This window comes from Mus caroli, unplaced genomic scaffold, assembly GCF_978045245.1.
Source record: "Mus caroli unplaced genomic scaffold, Mus_caroli_1 scaffold_6, whole genome shotgun sequence".
Lineage (NCBI taxonomy): Eukaryota > Metazoa > Chordata > Mammalia > Rodentia > Muridae > Mus > Mus caroli.
This window is the reverse complement of record NW_028227261.1, coordinates 16,663,122-16,680,725: the sequence shown is the minus strand read 5'-3', so window position 1 is coordinate 16,680,725 and position 17,604 is coordinate 16,663,122. Positions and strand designations below refer to the sequence as shown.

The window sequence follows — 17,604 nt, the reverse complement described above, 5'->3', positions numbered from 1 at the left end:
ATTGCAGGCCAGACCTCACCTCTCTCCACAAACTCTGCCTTTTACAAAACAGCCTTTCCATCTGACTTGCAGTTCCATTAGAAAGGAGCTGCCCCAAGAATGGATGAAAGTAGTTTACTGTCTCCCTTAGCAACCGTTGCTCTCCTGTCCCATTAACTCACTAAACCCAGGTTGCCATGGACACATGAGGGAGGGGGAGGACCCAGGGAGTCTGTTCTCTAGCGCCAAGGGATAAGGCCACTCTCTCTTTCCCACGAATCTCACTATACCTGTTTCTTGGGGACACTGAGGACCTAGGAGGTGCCCTCTGGGAGTCCTGTCTCAGTTTCTCCACAGGACATGCAATGACCAGAGCATGAATCCTGGCTCACGTTCCACTCCCTATCCCAGGGAGATGTGGGGTTTGAAGGATGCAAACAACCTCACTGATTGTCCCCTAACTAGTCTGCCAGGCCAGTGTGGCCACAGGGCACCTGTCATCTGCAGGCACAGGTTGCCGTATGCGCCATACAATCACAGCCATGGACCTGTGGTCTTATCCAGCTCCACCACAGGGCCTCAGTTTCTCCATCTGTAACCACTAGGTTTTTATGCTCTCTGTGGACCCCCTCCCTCCCCCAGGAAAAGCCTTCAAGGTCATTTTCACCTGATCTCTGCCTCCAGGTGGGGGTCTCACCCAAACTGTCTCAGGCACACAACCATCAGGAATGTAGGCTGTGTGTGCCAACATCTGAGGGGAAGATCTGAGTGGACACAGCCCCCCAGCCCCGCTGCAGACCACACAGAAGAGAAGGGACTGCCTACCTATCCTACTCCCTTGTCAATCAGGGGACAATGTGAGCATCAGTTGCTGAAGTTGGCACCAAAAAGGCAGTCCCCGAGGGACTGGCACTGTGTCCTGGGTCAGAACCAGAAGGTTGGTTCTGGCCCATCAACAGTACCAACCCAGTGCTCCTACCACCCTGTCCCTGTACCCCCTGTGGACTCTAAGAAATGAATTCTGTAGTGTCCTTGAAGCTAGGGGACCCCCATGGGGCCCCCACTCTGCTCCTTACCAAGCCCCAACAAGTCAGAGACATGTTTGAGCAAGCAGACCAGGACATGGGCACACCCCACCACCAGAGGGTATTCAGAGATACACACGATACAATACGCAGGCTTCCATCAAGACAGGGCCTCCCACGAGCACACACTGGACCCTGCAGCAGCCAGCAGGCTCTCTGCCACCCGCAAAGGCTGTGACACGGGTCATAGCTCTCCCTGGGCTCTCTCTGGGCCTCTATTCTCTCCTTGGTTAAATGGGCATCATCAACTTTGATACCCTAAATTTTGAGCACATTCCTGGCACATTGGAGGCTTTCCATATAGGGAGCTACTATTACAACCATTATCCCACCCGTCAGTACACACTCCATCCTTTACCCACCTCTATCTACCTTCAACCGCCTTCAGCTCCCTCCCGGTCGCCGGGCACTCAAGGCCATTCTAGTTGACAGCACTTTAGTCTAAACTAGATATCTATCCTTCCGAGGCCCATGGGCCTGGTCAAGGCACCTCCCTCCCCGACCCAGGCCGGGCCACAGCACCCACCCTCTCATTGACAGCATTGTACTTGATGGCCAGCTCATCCCGCTCTGCGCGGCTCTGGGCCAGCAGGTCCTCCACGCGGGACAGCTCCTGCTGCAGCAGCTGGTTTTCCTCCTGCAGCGACAGCAGTGAAGCCATCTCTGGGACCTGGAGTGGGGCTGACAAGGGACAGGGGCTGAGGTTGACTTCTGGGTGGAGGAGCACTAGCCCCCACATGTGTTCTACTCATTCCTGAGACAAGAAGGTGGACGGGACCTGGGAGGAGCCCGGGTGTGTGTGGCTGCAACACCTAGGGGCCAAGAAAGCTGGGAACAGGAAGGTCGGCAAGAGAGGCCAAGAGCTAGATTTGTGTACAAACAACTACAGCCCTGTGGCCAAATCCCCAGAACATACAGGAGGAAAGCTCTAGCTACAAGTCAGGAGAATGTCTTTCTGCACCCACCACCCTCAAAACACAGAGCTCTGAATTCTTTTTCTTTTTTTTTTTTTTTTGGTTTTTCGAGACAGGGTTTCTCTGTGTAGCCCTGGCTGTCCTGGAACTCACTCTGTAGACCAGGCTGGCCTTGAGCTCAGAAATCCACCTGTCTCTGCCTCCCAAATGCTGGGATTAAAGGCATGCGCCACCACCGCCTGGCTAAAGCTCTGAATTCTTGCTCCCTCCTTTTCTGAGAACTATTCAGGTCTCAATTTTACTCATCTGTTAAATGGGTAAAGCTTTACTCAAAAGCGGGGCTTCTATACCTTTGCTTTGTTTCCTTGTTTTTGAGATAAGGTCTCCCTAAGCAGCCTGAGCTGGCATGAAACTCTTGATCCCCTCCCCCACCCCTCAAAGGCTGAGATTTTAGGCAAGCACCATCATACCCAGTTCTCTCAGGACCTCAGAAACTATGGTGTAAGTCAGTGGCAGCTAGCTTGTAACTTTCACCCTGAAAAACACGGACACACACTGCAGGCTTTCTAGCCTTTGGGGGGGGGTCATTAAGTCTCCCCACCTATGGGGAGTCACAGCATCCCTCAAAGTGGGCTGTCCACTCAAAGAGACAGCCCTGGCCTGATATGGAGTCTGAACTGGATAACAGCAGCCATACCACTAACGAACCAGCTGGCCTTATGTCCAGGCACTCAGTCTGCACAACCAAGTTATGCATGCTGCACCCCAGGAGGACCTGCGGCTGGCAGCTTTTGGGCCTAAGTCATTAGGCCCCTATAAGAGCCTGGTCTGAGCTGGCCCCAACCCCATCCCTTAGCCTCAGACAGCTCACACCATCCCCGGTAGGAAATTCATTATCTGGTGTTCAAATCTGAAGCAGTGAGTGGAAAGGGCTAGCCCTCTCCTAAAGCTGTGCCACATGGGGAGTAAATAAAATAATTGCATCTCAGCTCCGGCTGCTCCTTCATCACAGAGCTGTGCCTGTCTCCCTATGTGCATTCAAGGAGTAGGGTCTGGGGCTGAGGACGTGGATCAGCACATAAGGGCACTTGCTACACACAAGCATGAGTATCTAAGTTCAAATCCCAGCACCCATGTACAAAGCTGGGCATGGCCCCTAGGGCACCTGTAACCCAAAAGCGACTCGGCAAAGAGCCGAGAAAATCAGTAGGACTTGCTGGCTGGCAGCCTAGCTCCAAGCTGTGTGAGATCCTGAGGTAAGGGAAGTGGTTGAGAACACCAGAGCACTTCTTTGTCATCCTCATGCTCACAGGAAATGTACCTGTACACACGTGCGCATGAGCCACACATTACAACATACATGTATGCGCGCACATGTGTGCACGCTCACCGACACACACACACACACACACAGCACTACACTACACAGCAGCACCATCTGTGTCCCTGCTGCTGAGAAGGGAGAAGGACCTGGACAGGGTAGGGAGGTGGTACCTGGGGTCTCAGGCCGGGAGAGGTTGCTGGTGATAACCTCCCTGGCACAGACAAGCAGGCTGGCTCCCTGGACGTCCTGGGCCTGGTTCTGCACACTCAGGCTCTTCTCTTGGTTTGGTCCCACCACACAGCTCTCCAGAGACTGTGAGAAGAGAGAGTTTTCAGGGATCCTAGACGCCTGACTTCCTGGCCTGAAAGTTGGGCAAATCCTGTGGCCCAAGTCCTAGAGAAACTAGGAAACAAGGGTAAACTGCAGAGAGCACCTGCTCAGTGTCTCTCCTAGCGCTGGGCCCCAGGCAGGACCTGAAGGGCAGAGAAGGCAGGAGGATCTTGCTGTGCCAGAGGCCAGTAATCCCTAAAGTCCACAAGGGGAGGGGCCCTTCCCCACTACTGTACATTGGGATTAAGGAGTCCCAGCACTGGCCTGTGTGGCCCCCTGACCTGCAAACTGAGACCCTCGCACACTTACCCACACTTCCCTCCACTCACCACCTCTCACCACTACTACAAGGTGGGTTCTTCTGCCCTGCTCTGCCCCTGGACAGGGTAGACACGGCCCTCAGGACCCACCTGGATCACAATCTCCAGTGCCAGCTGAGCCTGCAGAGATTCTGCCAGTCCCAGGCTCATGGAGTGGGGGGGGGGGGTCCTGTGGGTACTCCACAGCCCCCCTCCTCAAAGTACGGAGGTCGAAGGTCGTCTCCGCTACATGCACCAATGCACTAACACACCAAAGCCAGATTGCTGGGCTGAGCAGCCCAGCAGATTAAGCTTAAATCCGATGGTGCCCCCACGTGACCACGCAGGGGGTGGGGAGGGATTCAGAAGAGAGGAGGGGAAGAGCAGCAGGAAGCAGAGGTGCCTGAGGAGGGAGGGCCCAGACAGCACTCAGGGAGGAGACCATGAATGGTAGGGGACAGTGTTCCCCACTCCCTCCTCCCTCCCCACTCTGTGGGCACTGCAGCCTTACAAGCCTGGCTGCCCGAGGCCAGAGTCCCTAGCTCACAGAGCATCTTCTCTGACCCGGAACGGGCAAGCTCACGTGGTTTGCTCAGAACCTATTTGCAGCCTGCTGCTAGGCAGAGAGATGCTTGTGCACTACAGGTTGGAAGCAAAGAAAGCAGGCGCTCAGACAAGACTAGAAACTGAGCCGGTCCAAGTCCCACCCCCGGCTGTGTCCCAGCATCCTCCTGTGTCAGAGCTGGCACCATTGAGCTCCTGGGAGCAAAGCATCTGCCCGTCCACAGCACATAACTGGGTGCCAGTTCACCCAGGGAACACTGGGTAAACATTGTCTTCACTCAGGAGAAAACTCAACGTGCACAGTCCCTGGGCCCCCAAAGTCTGAGAGCAGTTTCCCTCCCAGAAGCAAGGAGGCTGTGTGGCACAATGGTAAGGACCCGGAGTTGCTGGCCTGCCATGTGTTAGCAGTATGGCCCTGGATAAATTACCTCTCCTGGTCTCAGTTTCCCTATCTGTAAACGAGAGCAGGGTCTTTGTGGGAACTGAAGGGTGCTGAAAGCAGGGAGGGGTTCAGAAGTACACAGGGCAAGACTAAGCTCACAGCAGCTCACTTAAGCACTTACCTGCTAGTTTCTACTCTCCAGGGCCCTGAGTTCTAGGGTGTGTCAAATTCATCTAATCCTCCCATCAGCCCATTTCCGGATGAGCAAAACAAGGCTCAGAGGGGTGGAGGACTCACCTATTCAAGGTGACAAGCTAAGGAGAAGTGTAAACCTGAAGCTCACCTCCCCTTAAGCCAAGCAGACTCCCCAAAATGCCTAAAGGGCAAAGCCAGGCCCCTTGGTCTTCAAGACCTGCTGAGGTATCCAAGTCAGAGAGAAGGATGCGGTAGGCGCTGCATACGCACACTTCAGTCCAGACTGAATTGCTTCTTCCCAACTAAGGAATCCGTACTGCAAATGTTTCCAGTATACACCTGGACAAGAAGGTAGGCGCCCCCAAGCTGCTATGGAGGTCTGGAGGCTACCGAAGAGAGCAGCGCAGAGAGAGAAGGGGAGAGAGGACGTCTTACCGGGAGAGTTGTACAGAGACAGGCTGAAGAGAGAACAAGCCAGAGAATGAGCCAGAGGCAGAAGATTAGGACAGACTGCCAGAGTTAGTACTAGACCAAGCAGAGCAATTCAGTCAGCAGCTGAAAGAAGCCAGTTTGAACCAGTCAGTGTGGGGAGAAGTTTCGAGCCAGAACAGTTGATCAACAGCGAGTGTTCAGAAAGAGCTAGAAAGGGTGAGCTTATTCAGCAGTAAGTCTCAGAGGCTGAAAACACTCTAGGCCTAGATAAGATTGTATGGAGGCTAGAAGCTTCCGGGACTAGGCTCAGGTTAGCAGAAGAGGCAGGAAGCCTCTGAGACAATTAGATCAGGAGAACAAAAGATACATTTGTCCCTTCCCAAACTCTTGGTAAAATGTGGCCGCTGATGTGAATGTCGAGAGGTGATGGGACCTTTAAGAGGGGAGTAGGTCAGAGGGACTGACGTCTTTCTCAACACCATAGGTTACTTGTATCACGAGTGGGGGTTGAAGCAGGCATGGCGGATCAGGTCTGTCATCCCAGCACTTTGGAAGTACAGACAGAAGAATCTTGTGTTTGAGACCAATCCTAGCTACATTACGAGAGACAGATGACACATTAAAGAACCTGGCTGCTTGTGCAGAGGACCTGGGCTCAGTTCCCAGAACCCACCTAACTACAGCTTCAGGGGGATCCGATACCCTCTTCAGGTCCCTGCAGGCACCAGGCATGCATAGGGTTTGCAGACACGTGTGCAGACAGCACTTATTCATAAATACATACATTTATACATAAGGTGGGGTGCTTTGGTGGGCAAAGCACTTACCACAAAAGCATAAGGCCTGCCGGGCATGGTGGCGCACGCCTTTGATCCCAGCACTTGGGAGGCAGAGGCAGGCAGATTTTTGAGTTCGAGGCCAGCCTGGTCTACAGAGTGAGTTCCAGCCAGGGCTATACAGAGAAACCCTGTCTCAAAAAACAAAAAACAACGCCCCACCCCCAACCCCCCAAAAAGCACTGTAGTGTAAGGAGCGGGTGTGGCAGCAGTCCCAAGATGGCGCCCAGGACTGCAGCTAAGTCTTATGACTTGCACCTGACTTCCTCATACACCTAAAAATAAGCCACGTCCATCGCAAGAGCTGCACAGGTGCACCATGATGCTGGCAGTGTAAACAAGTCCATATTTGGTGGAGACATGCCCCTGCCGCCCTGATTGGCTGAAGCTGCGTGCCTGGTGAGGTGATGTGGCCTGCTGTGAGTAGATGGGGGCTGAGAGTATATAAGAGTGAGAGGCCCGGGGTTTGGGGGAGAAAAAGATGAAGGGAGAGAGATGAAGACTGAAGTTTGCTGAATAAACTGCTGTTAGAAGAACTGGTGGTCATGTCGTTCTTACTGGTCGAGAGCGGATGCGACACTGTAGCCTCCCCTCCCCATCGGGATGGAGCTTGCCACTCAATCGTTCTGCCACGCCCACAGCTGGAACTGTTCCAGAGCCATACACGTGGTCACCCTGCTACTGGACCCTAGGATTATTTGGCGGGAATCAGGCCCTCTTCCCCTCCTTCATAACTGCATGTCCGAATAGTAAAATTGAGCTTTGATCAGGATGACTGTCTTAGCTGCATCTTTCTCTCGCGCCGCCTAGCCCCTCTTCTCTTCCAGGTTTCCAAGATGCCTTTCCAGACTAGAACCCAGACATGTGATCCGCTGGTGGGACACAACAAAGCACGAGGCCTGGTGTTCTGATTCCTGGCCATGGAATACAGGGGGTCTGGATAGTTTTATGTCAACTTGACACAAGCTAGAGCTAGCTGAAAGGAGGGGACTTCAGTTGAGAAAACGGCTCCGGAAGACCCTCTGTAGGACATTTTCTTAATCAGTGATGGATGGGGAAGGCTCCAGCCCATTGTGGGTGGTACCATCCCTGGGCTGGTGGTTCTGGGGTCTGTAAGAAAGCTGACCGAGCAAGCCATAGGGAGCAAGCCAGTGCAGCATTCCCCCATGACCTCTGAATCAGCTCTGCCTCCAGGTTTCTGCCCTGCTTGAGTTCCTGTCCTGACTTCCTTCTATGGTGAACGGTGATATGGAATTGTGAGCCAAAGAAAGCCTTTCCTCCCCGTTGGCTTTGGGTGTGGTGTTTCACCACCGCACAGTAACTATGGTAACGGTAACTAAGACATGGGTAGGTTTGCACACATCTGTGCACCCACACATATGTGAACACACATGCACACATGTATGTACTGCAGACATGCGTACATGTAAATAACAATGTAAGGTGGCTGTTGAAGGTTGAGCCCAGCCCTCTGCCCTCTGGCTGGCATGTCTTCCATCTTCCCACAGCCTGTGGCCACCCACTGAGCTCCTATTCTTCAGCATCATCAATTAATGAACCTTCTCTTTTATAAATTACCTAATCTTAGGGCTGGAGACCTGGCTCTTCTTGCAGGGAACCTGGGCTCTGATTCAAGCCCCTACATGGTGACTCTAGTTCCAGGGAATCTGACACCCTCTGCTGGCCTCCATAGGTCACAGGCACACATATAACACACACACATACATGCAGGCAAACACTCATACAGGTAAAATAAATATAACGAAACAAACTATCCAGTTTTACGTATCCTGTACAGCGACAAAAATGAACTTAGACAGCAGTGACTACTAGCGTGACTCTGAACCTGGCCAAGCTTCCGCCTGGGCTTTATCACCTTATACAAGGGCTTCACCCCTCTTCATCCCAAGTCTGTTTTCTTTTCTGGAGTGCTAATGGTGCCTGTTTCTCCCAGGAGGATGAAACAAACTGTGCACGTGGATCCACCAGCCAGAAAGTGTGTCCAGATACAGTCAAGCTCTACCTGATAGAATATGTCACTGTGGATGATGGAATGTGTCACTGTGGAGTGATCAGCAAAATCTTTCCAAGAGGAAGATGGCCTGCCAACTGGAAGGACATAAGGCCTGGGTCCCAGAGGAGGCCACAAGATGGAAGGTTTTGGGTCCTATGCTCACAGCATAGAACGCTACCTACTAAACACCTAGAAGGAAGCCATTTGTAAACCAGCTTTGGTTAAGTTTAAGGGTCACATGATTCTTCGTTGTTGTTGTTGTGGGTTTTTTTTTTGGTTTTTCGAGACAGGGTTTCTCTGTGTAGCCCTGGCGCTGTCCTCGAACTCAGAAATCCGCCTGCCTCTGCCTCCCAAGTGCTGGGATCAAAGGCGTGCGCCACCAACACCCAGCTGGGTCACATGAGTCTATGAGCTAGCATTACCTTAAGTCCTCCGGTAGTGAACAGGGACAGGCGCTCCTGTTGTTGCTGTTGCTGCTGTAGTATTCACCCCATCTTTTGTAGTCTCTGCTTCTTCCAGGTGACTAGACTTCACACCTCACTTCCTGACTCTCAGCCACTGTTTGGAGGAACAAGGAGATCCTTTGAGCTCATTGCTAGAACCCACTCTTGCTGGAACTCCAAACCTATTTGCCATGTCTTGCCAAAAAACCAGTGCCTTACCGACTGCTCACGGGTCCCAAACACACCAGTCTTTCCTACCATTTACCCCCCTCCCCATTTTCTCTAGTCACTGACTAGAAATTATAACGAAAATATTGAACCAACCTGCCCCTACCTCACCATAAGGTACCATTCTACACACTTCACGGTTGGTGACGCTCAGCTCAGCGAAGGTAAATAAATAATCTGCTCACATTCACCAGCTCGGAGGAGTTGACGCCACAGCTGAGACCCAGGTCAGCCTGGTCTCAGAGTGGTTTTGTCTTACTTTGGTTTTTCAAAACAGGGTCTTAAGTATCCCAGGATCACATCCTACCTCCACCTTCCAAGTGTGGGATTATAGGTGTATACCACCATACCTGGTTCTTTCAATACTGGGGACTAAAGGCAAGGATTTGTGCTTATCAGGCAAGCTACATCCCAGCCCTTCCATTTCAAAGTTTTAAACAGTAACAGCAACAACTGACATTATGTAGCCCTTGCTAGGCACCAGTTACATCCTGGTCTCTAATGTGCATGATATGAGCCACTGCTTCACAGGAACTGCTATGATGGCCCCCCAGGGTCTCCTGTTTCCTCTCTAGTCTCCCAACCCTATTCTACTCTGCACAGTTGAGATTCTGTTCGTCTGTGCTCAAAGCTCCCCGCTTGTCTCAGCCTGAAAGGCCTACTGAGCCTGGCCCCAGCCCACCTGTCCCAACTCATACCCTTCTCTTCCCCCACTACTCCGTCACACTGGCCTTGATTCTTCAAACACACCATCCAAGCTCCCACCACACACCTTTGCGCCTGCCATCATTCTCTCTTGGCCTCTCTCTCTCTCTTCCTCTTTGTACAAGATTAAGTAAGAGCCACTTGCAGATCAGAGCTGGCTCACCTCCTGGGAGAGCTAGCTTAGAGCTCCCAGTTAAAATGGCCCTTGCTGGTCACTGCTTACATCACTATCTCTACTGAGAGCAGGGAGCAAGTCACCTTTGTGCATCAACACCTCCGTGGTGCCTAGGGCCTGCAGCTCTACACACAGCTGTTGAATGAATGAATGAATGAATGAACGAATGAATGAATATGGAGGAGAGCCACAATACAGGCTCACCATCTCTAATCTGAAAACCTAACACTTCCAAGTCAATGCTACAAGTGGCCCACACCTAACTTTCTGTGACAAACCACAGTACACCAACCAAAGATGTGTAAGGCTACTGCAGGCTATGTGGCTAAGTGAAGTAAGCTGTTCAGGTGCATTTTTTTTTTTTTTTTTTTTTTTTTTTTTTTTTTTTTTTGGTTTTTCGAGACAGGGTTTCTCTTTATAGCTCTGGCTGTCCTGGAGCTCACTTTGTAGACCAGGCTGGCCTCGAACTCAGAAATCCGCCTGCCTCTGCCTCCCGAGTGCTGGGATTAAAGGCGTGCGCCACCACGCCCGGCTGTGCATTTTGTTTTGATTTGGGTTCTATGACTATGTATGTGTAAATATCTAAAAAATTGTTTTAAATGAAGAACTTCTGGGTACTTAACCTGAACAGGAGATTAAATGGGAGGGAGATGACTTTGGCTGTGGGTTGCATTAATCTCAGCCGCCATGTCACACACACAGCCGGGGATCACAAGACACCGGTAAATCCACATCCAGCACGGGGGGTGGGGGTGGGCGTCCAGGCCAGGCAGTGCCCCCTAGAAGGGTTAAGGGTGCTTACCCTCAGAGGGCCCACTCAACCCGAAGGACTTGCGTCTGGGGAGGCGAGGAGCTAATGAAGAGAATGAGTATTTGGGAGTCTCCCCAAGGACCCATCGGTATCCTGTGCCAGTCTTAGAGCTATTTGTGAGCTCAAAGGGAAAACAGGAAATCTGAAGTAGGCAACACTTTAGGATCTCAACTTTCCAGACAAATCCAGTTCCCAGGGGATTGGATAGATCTAGGGTGGGGGAACATACATCCCTTCTGCGTCGGGTTTGCAAAAAGCTGGGAGGGCTCTCCAAATGCCAGTTCAGAGCTGCTGCTGGCTGGACTCATCCTGAAAACCCCTGGGTAAAGATGCAAATCTCTGCACAGGCTCCTGTGGCCTCGCCATTCTGGAACGCTCAGTATTCGCGCCAGACCTGTTTGCTGGTATGCGCTTGAGAGCTTTCCCCCGAGATCGGTTAAAGGGAGGAAGAGCATCCCACCGAGGGACGCAGGGCCGGGCCTAGCGGCGCGCGGCTGCTGATGACCGTCCTCCCCGAAGGCTACGTGCAGGGGAGCCAGGGCACCCCGGGGAGAGGCTGCTGGGCCGCAGGCCCCGGACTCCAGACGGGGAGACTCCAATGGGGACGTACCGCTGGTGAGTCCCCTTCCCGCCTAGACCTGGCCAAGCCAAGTCCGAAGGGGATCGTCGGGGCGCTGGGAGCCCCCCAGGACACCCGCACCACTCCAGAACGCCTCCTTAGCCCGGTGCACCCGCCCCGTCCCCGCCCCGCGCACGCGCGCCGCGGCCTCCTACCTTCGCGGTCGGCCGCCAAGACCGAGAGGGCACAGGCATGGGCGGGGCGTGCGCCCAGGGGGCGGGGTTCAGAGGCGTGGCAACGTAGAAGGCGGGGTTAGAATGGCGGGAGGCTCGACCTAAGAGGAAGGCCTCCGCGTTGCAGGATTGGGGGCGGAGGCTTAGGAGATGGCTCCAACGAGCGAGAGCGGGACCGAGGCTGAGTGAGTGCCTCCTGCTGGAGAAAAGCGGCAAGGACGGAGCGTGAGCTTCACGGTGAAGAAAAAAACCGCTCCGCCAAAGGGGCGTGACGTAACCTTGGGCGTGGCTCCGTTGAAGGGGCGTGTCCGAAACGAAGCAAAGCGCCCGCGGGGTGGAAAAAGGCAGTACGGGGCGGGGATGTGGCCATGGGCGTGGCTCATGGGGCGGGGGCGGGGGCGGGGCGGAGCGAGCCGGGCTGATCGCTGGAAGGCTCTCCAGCAAGGGGCGAGGAAGTGTGGCCGCTTACCTTCCTCCTCGTTCTTCCTGATGCCCGCCTTTATTGCTCTGGACCGCCCAGCAGTGGGATCGTCTGAACCTTCCGTAGGGCGGGAAGCGTCCCAGCTGCAGAGGCTTACCGCCTTATGGGTGTTAAGTCTCTGTGTGATCCAGGTGGTGGCTATCTCCTTCCGGCCCTCAGTCACAGAAGCAGTGCGGGAGGCTTTAAAAATCTAACCCACGGCAGAAGACTGCTTTCCTGATGGCAGAGCCCTCCTGCTGAGCACTCTGCCCTTGATTCGTTCACTTGTAAAATGGTGGTGCAGACAGGAGGCAGATAGGGGTTAAGAGGGCTTGTTCTTGCAGAGGACCTAGATTCGATTCCCAGCCCCCACTCACTTATAGCGAAACACAGTCACATAAAATAATAATTTAAGTCTTATTTTTAAAAAGGGTGGTGCCCTGATTGTGCCTGGTCTACAGAGTGAGTTCCAGGACAGCCAGGGGTGTGCAGAGAAACACTGTCCCGAAAAACCAAAAAAAAAAAAAAAAAAAAAAAAAAAGGTGGTGCCCTGATTGTTATCATATCATCCTGCAGGCTCATCTGTCTGATTCTTCTAAATGGAATAAAACAGAACCAGACCTCTGAATAGCTGAGTGCAGGAGACCTGCTCCTGTCTTCAGAAATAGTTCCGTGGTTCTAGGAGTATTTGGCTTGAAAAGGCACCTTTGTCTTTATGAATTTGCATTTGAGGGGGGGGGGTTACTCCAAAGGCGAAAGCTTGTTTTCTAAATGGCTTATGCACTCAAGGAAGAGGCAGGTTGATACCTCTGAGTTTGAAGCCAGCCTGGTCTACATGAGTTCCAGAACAACAAAGACTGTGTAGAGGGATCAGGTCTCAAAAAATAAAACAAACAAAAAAACTCTACAGAAGGGCTGTAGAGATGACTCAGTGGTTAAGGGCACTGACTGCTCTTCCAGAGGTCCTGAGTTCAAATCCCCAACAACCACATGGTGGTTCACAACCATCTGTAATAGGGTCCGATGCCCTCTTCTGGTGTGTCTGAAGATGGCAACAATGTATTTATACATAAAATAAATAAATCTTAAAAAAACTCTAAAGAAAATTGATAGGAAAAAGACGAGCCAGCATTTCATAAAACTGGGCTGAGTAGAGCACGCCTAGATCCCAGCACCTGGGAGGGCAGAGGCAGGATCCCAAGCTCAAAGAGTTGTGGCTCATGGCCACAGAGTGAGTCTGAGCACCGACTGCTCTTACAGAGTTCCCGAGCTCAATTTCCAGCATCACATAGTGGCTTACAACCATCTGTAATGCCACCTTCTGGTGTGTCTGTGGACAGCAATAGTGTACTCACATACATAAAATAAATAAATCTTTTTTTAAGTGTTTTTACAAATAGTAACTATGCTTTATCTTTAGGTGTTGGTATGTCAGTCTATCACCGATGTGCTGAGTTTATTTTGTTGAAAAGATGGGGTTGGGCATGGTAGCGCACGCCTTTAATCCCAGCACTTGGGAGGCAGAGACAGGCGAATTTCTGAGTTTGAGGCCAGCCTGGTGCACAGAGTGAGTTTCAGGACAGCCAGGGCTACACAGAGAAACCCTGTCTCAAAAAAACCAAAAAAAAAAAAAAAAAAAAAGAAAAGAAAAGATGATGTATATACTGACTTCAAAATTGAAATAAAGGGGCTGGTGAGATGGCTCAGTGGGTAAGAGCACCCGACTGCTCTTCCGAAGGTCCGAAGTTCAAATCCCAGCAACCACATGGTGGCTCACAACCATCCATAATGAGATCTGACTCCCTCTTCTGGAGCTGTCTGAAGACAGCTACAGTGTACTTACATATAATAAAAATAAATAAATCTTTAAAAAAAATTGAAATAAAGATCTACAGTAGTTCTTTAGTGTTTCTTTGAGACAGGGTCTCACACTGTAGTTCAGGCTAGGCTGGAATTATGTAGCCCAGGCTGACCTCAACCTTGCCTCTGCCTCACCTTATTTCCAGCCACCTCTGTCTCTAGCCACTTATAACCCTCCAGGCAACGTGTGAAGTGCCGCCTCCTATGTCTCTTTAGAGACAAATGGACATATTTGCCCTTTTGCGTTTGTGCAAAAGAGCCCGTATTATGTATGTCCTGTGGCTTTTGTCAGGGCTGGGGCTTGACCACGCCCTTGCATAGGCCAGTCAGGCATTCCATACTGAGCTCCATCCTATGCCCTCTACTTTTTCCCTTCCTGCCTGCCCTTGGTAGAGTTTAGTGATCAATATACAACACCTTTACCCATTCCCCCGGGGATCTGGATACACACATATTTAGGCAACCTCTCAGCAGACTCTGTAATCATGAGACGTGTCCCCCCAAAATGTATATTCCAGTCCAAATTCCCAGTCCTCGAGTATGCGAGCTTCTTTAGAAATAGGGCCTTTTTGCAGCAGCAACTAATCACGGGTTTCAAGGCGACATCCCAGACTCATAAGGGTCATTGAATCCAATGGCGGGCATACCAACAAGGAGAGGGGACACAGAGGTGCAGAGAGGAAACCATGAAAAAAAGAGGCAGAGACTAGCATTGTACTGTCACAAACCAAGGGCTGCTCGGGGCTACCAGAGGCTGAACACAGCAAGGCCTCTGGCCTTTGAGGCCTACCTAGAGCCCTGGTAATGGACAGAGGCCGCAGGCTTTCTGATGTTGCTTTTGAGGCAAGGTGAAGTGGGAAACTTTAGGGTTCTTTGGAAAGTTGGTTGGATGGCGTCTTGCGGGGGCAAACACGTAAAGGAACGTTTTGTTCAAGTGGACACAGTGTGAAAGGCTAAGGCAGAGCCCTGAAGGAATGTTTTGCTGAAGCAGTCACAGGAGAGTAATCTGCAAGCTTATGAAAGGACACAGGAGGGATTCTTTTTTTTTTTTTTTTTTTTAAAGATTTATTTATTATATGTAAGTACACTGTAGCTGTCTTCAGACAGCTCCAGAAGAGGGAGTCAGATCTCATTATGGATGGTTGTGAGCCACCATGTGGTTGCTGGGATTTGAACTCTGGACCTTCGGAAGAGCAGTCGGGTGCTCTTACCCACTGAGCCATCTCACCAGCCCCACAGGAGGGATTCTTTGTTAATAACGCACATTTATTGGTCTGCCTTACACTACATAATTGAGCTACATTTGTCGGGACTCCATAGAGAGAAACACACCAAAAAACTTCTGGTGGTGCGCTGCATGCCACCTCCTCAGACTTAGGCTGATTGGATGGCCATGCTCAGGCGAGACACGTGGAGGACACGTGATGTTTGGAGGGTATAAACAGGACTCCATGGAGTGATGGAGACAGAGCCTGGCTTGCTGGTATAGCTAGCTGTGCAATGCTTGTGGCTATCGCATCTTCACTGATCTTCACTTCCCTGAGAGAGGCACAGCTGAGAACTTCTCCTGGTGTCCCTCTGGGTCCCTCCTGCTCACTTGAGCTGAGGCTGAGGCCTGGCTGTCTCTGCTAGGTCGTGTTACTGCTATCGCCAACTCTACTGAACTGGACTGCTGGTGTATCCATTAAGTATCTGCAAGTGCCAACCTGTGGACTGAACTGCCGATTTCCAGACAAACAGATGGGAGTTGCTTCAAAGAACCTTTCTAAACAGGTCCACATCCCCCAAATCCTTTTTTTTTTTTTTTTTTTTTTTGGTGGACTACAAGGGAGGTTAAAGAGTTTAAGAACCATCATTAAAAATAAGATTGTGCCGGGCGTGGTGGTGCACGCCTTTAATCCCAGCACTTGGGAGGCAGAGGCAGGTGGATTTCTGAGTTTGAGGCCAGCCTGGTCTACAAAGTGAGTTCCAGGACAGCCAAGGCTACACAGAGAAACCCTGTCTCGAAAAACCAAAAAAATAAAAAAATTGCAAAAACTTAAAGTTACAATAAGATCTCTGGTAACACTGGCTGACCTAGAGTCCCTGTGTATCTCAGAATGGCCTCAAGCTTCAGTGGTTCTCCTGTTTCTCTGCCTTCTGAGAGCTAGAATTAGAAGTGGGTGTTGCACCTGCCGCTCTTTTTTTTTTTTTAAGATTTATTTATTTATTATATATAAGTACACTGTAGTTGTCTTCAGACACTCCAGAAGAGGGCGCCAGATCTCGTTGTGGATGGTTGTGAGCCACCATGTGGTTGCTGGGATTTGAACTCTCGACCTTCGGAAGAGCAGTCGGGTGCTCTTACCCACTGAGCCATTCCACCAGCCCGCACCGGCCGCTCTTAAGAGCCCATGTGGCCTAGGCTTAGTTCTCAGATCCTTACAGAGCTGAAAATGCCTGGCTTTCTGATCCTCCTGTCTCTGCCTCCCAGATGCTAGGATTACAGGCTGGGCCACTGTGGCAGTTTTACTTCTGAGCATCAAACCCAGGGCTTTATGCATGACAAAAGCTAGGCGAGCACTCTCCTAGCTGAACCACACGCCTCTTCTGCCTGCCTCTTTTATAGTGATGTAGCTAGAGCCCCAGACCTCAAATCCTATCAAGCTAGAACCCCAGTCCAGAGACAAATGATCACTGCCTCACTTTGTCAGGTCAGTGCAGGCCCAGCTTTCTGGATCCTCTGTAAGGTTACAGTGTTGGCCAGGCCTGGAACCTCTCTTCAAAGTTTAACTAGGAAGGCTCAAGTTCAGTGGCTGTCAGCACCCAGAGTCTTATAGGATGCTGCTGCTGGACTATGCTTGGAGTCTCCCTGGCTGTCATTGGCCAGTTCTGGCCACAAGACTCTGAAACATTCTTCTTCAAGGCCAACAAAAGAATTTAAAATTTCTCAAGGAGGTTACCAAAAAAACCTCGTATATGTGATATATATGTGTGTGATACATATATGTGTGATATATGTGTATATATAATACACCATATGTATTATACCTCTGTGTGTGTGTGTGTGTGTATGATCTCCACTCTAGCCCTGGCTGGCTTGGAACTATGTAGATCAGGTTGGCCTCAGGGCTCTGCCACCCTGCCCCATGTGGAAGCTTGGACCACTGCTGTGTTCTACTGCTTTGAAGTGGGGATTCCAAACTGCCCCCACTCCACCAAAATCTCAAGGCGGTGCTCCTCAGGTTACATCCCTGATAGCCTTCATTCCTGCCCCACCCCAAGGTGCTTCATCACCGTAGTCAGCAGCTCAGGTCACCCAACCCTAGAGAACAGTTCTTCCAGACGAAGCTGGGAGGGAGCTAGTGCTCTACCACAGCTCAGCCAAGTGAGGCCTCGACATGGCTCTGACGCCCTCTGCTGGCCGCTATGGGTACAAGGCACACGTGCTGCTCGGACACAGAGGCAAAATATTCTCATATACAAAAACCAAAATTTTAAAATAGAAGGAAAACACCTGACACACAGAAAAAAAAATTGCAGTGGTCATACCTCCAACAAGGCATTGTCCTAGATCCAGAGCCCTGGTCTGATTCCAGAAGCCAAGTGCCAACCTCAGAATATTTTTACAAATTAAGCAGGGCTGGAGACAAGTCTCAGTGGTTAAGAATACTGACAGCGCTTTCAGAGGACTCTGGTTCAATTCCCATCACCCACTTGACGGCTCACAACTGTCTGTAATTCTAGTCTTGTGGTATTCGATGCCCTCTGTGTCCCCCCTGGGCACCAGACACACA

At 51.2% G+C, this 17,604-nt stretch overlaps 1 protein-coding gene across 8 annotated transcripts in view; it reads right to left on the bottom strand.

The window, feature by feature from the left end:
• The window catches only part of Crocc (ciliary rootlet coiled-coil, rootletin), a 44,883-nt gene extending 33,329 nt beyond the window's left edge, over positions 1-11,554 (bottom strand). For 3 of the 8 annotated variants that reach the window (XM_021159580.3, XM_029476500.2, XM_085838749.1), the window contains exons 1-3: positions 4,043-4,310; positions 3,473-3,614; positions 1,591-1,745 (exon numbers count right to left, since the gene is read on the bottom strand). In XM_021159580.3, the coding sequence (XP_021015239.1) occupies positions 1,591-1,745; positions 3,473-3,614; positions 4,043-4,102 (357 nt within the window). In that variant the 5' untranslated portion in view covers positions 4,103-4,310. Of the gene's footprint in view, positions 1-1,590; positions 1,746-3,472; positions 3,615-4,042; positions 4,311-8,776; positions 8,913-10,528; positions 10,675-10,707; positions 10,781-11,326; positions 11,451-11,490 lie in introns of those variants that run through there. The other 5 variants (XM_029476503.2, XM_029476501.2, XM_085838750.1 and 2 more) reach the window with 5 other exon arrangements.
• Between the last annotated feature and the right edge of the window lie 6,050 nt (positions 11,555-17,604).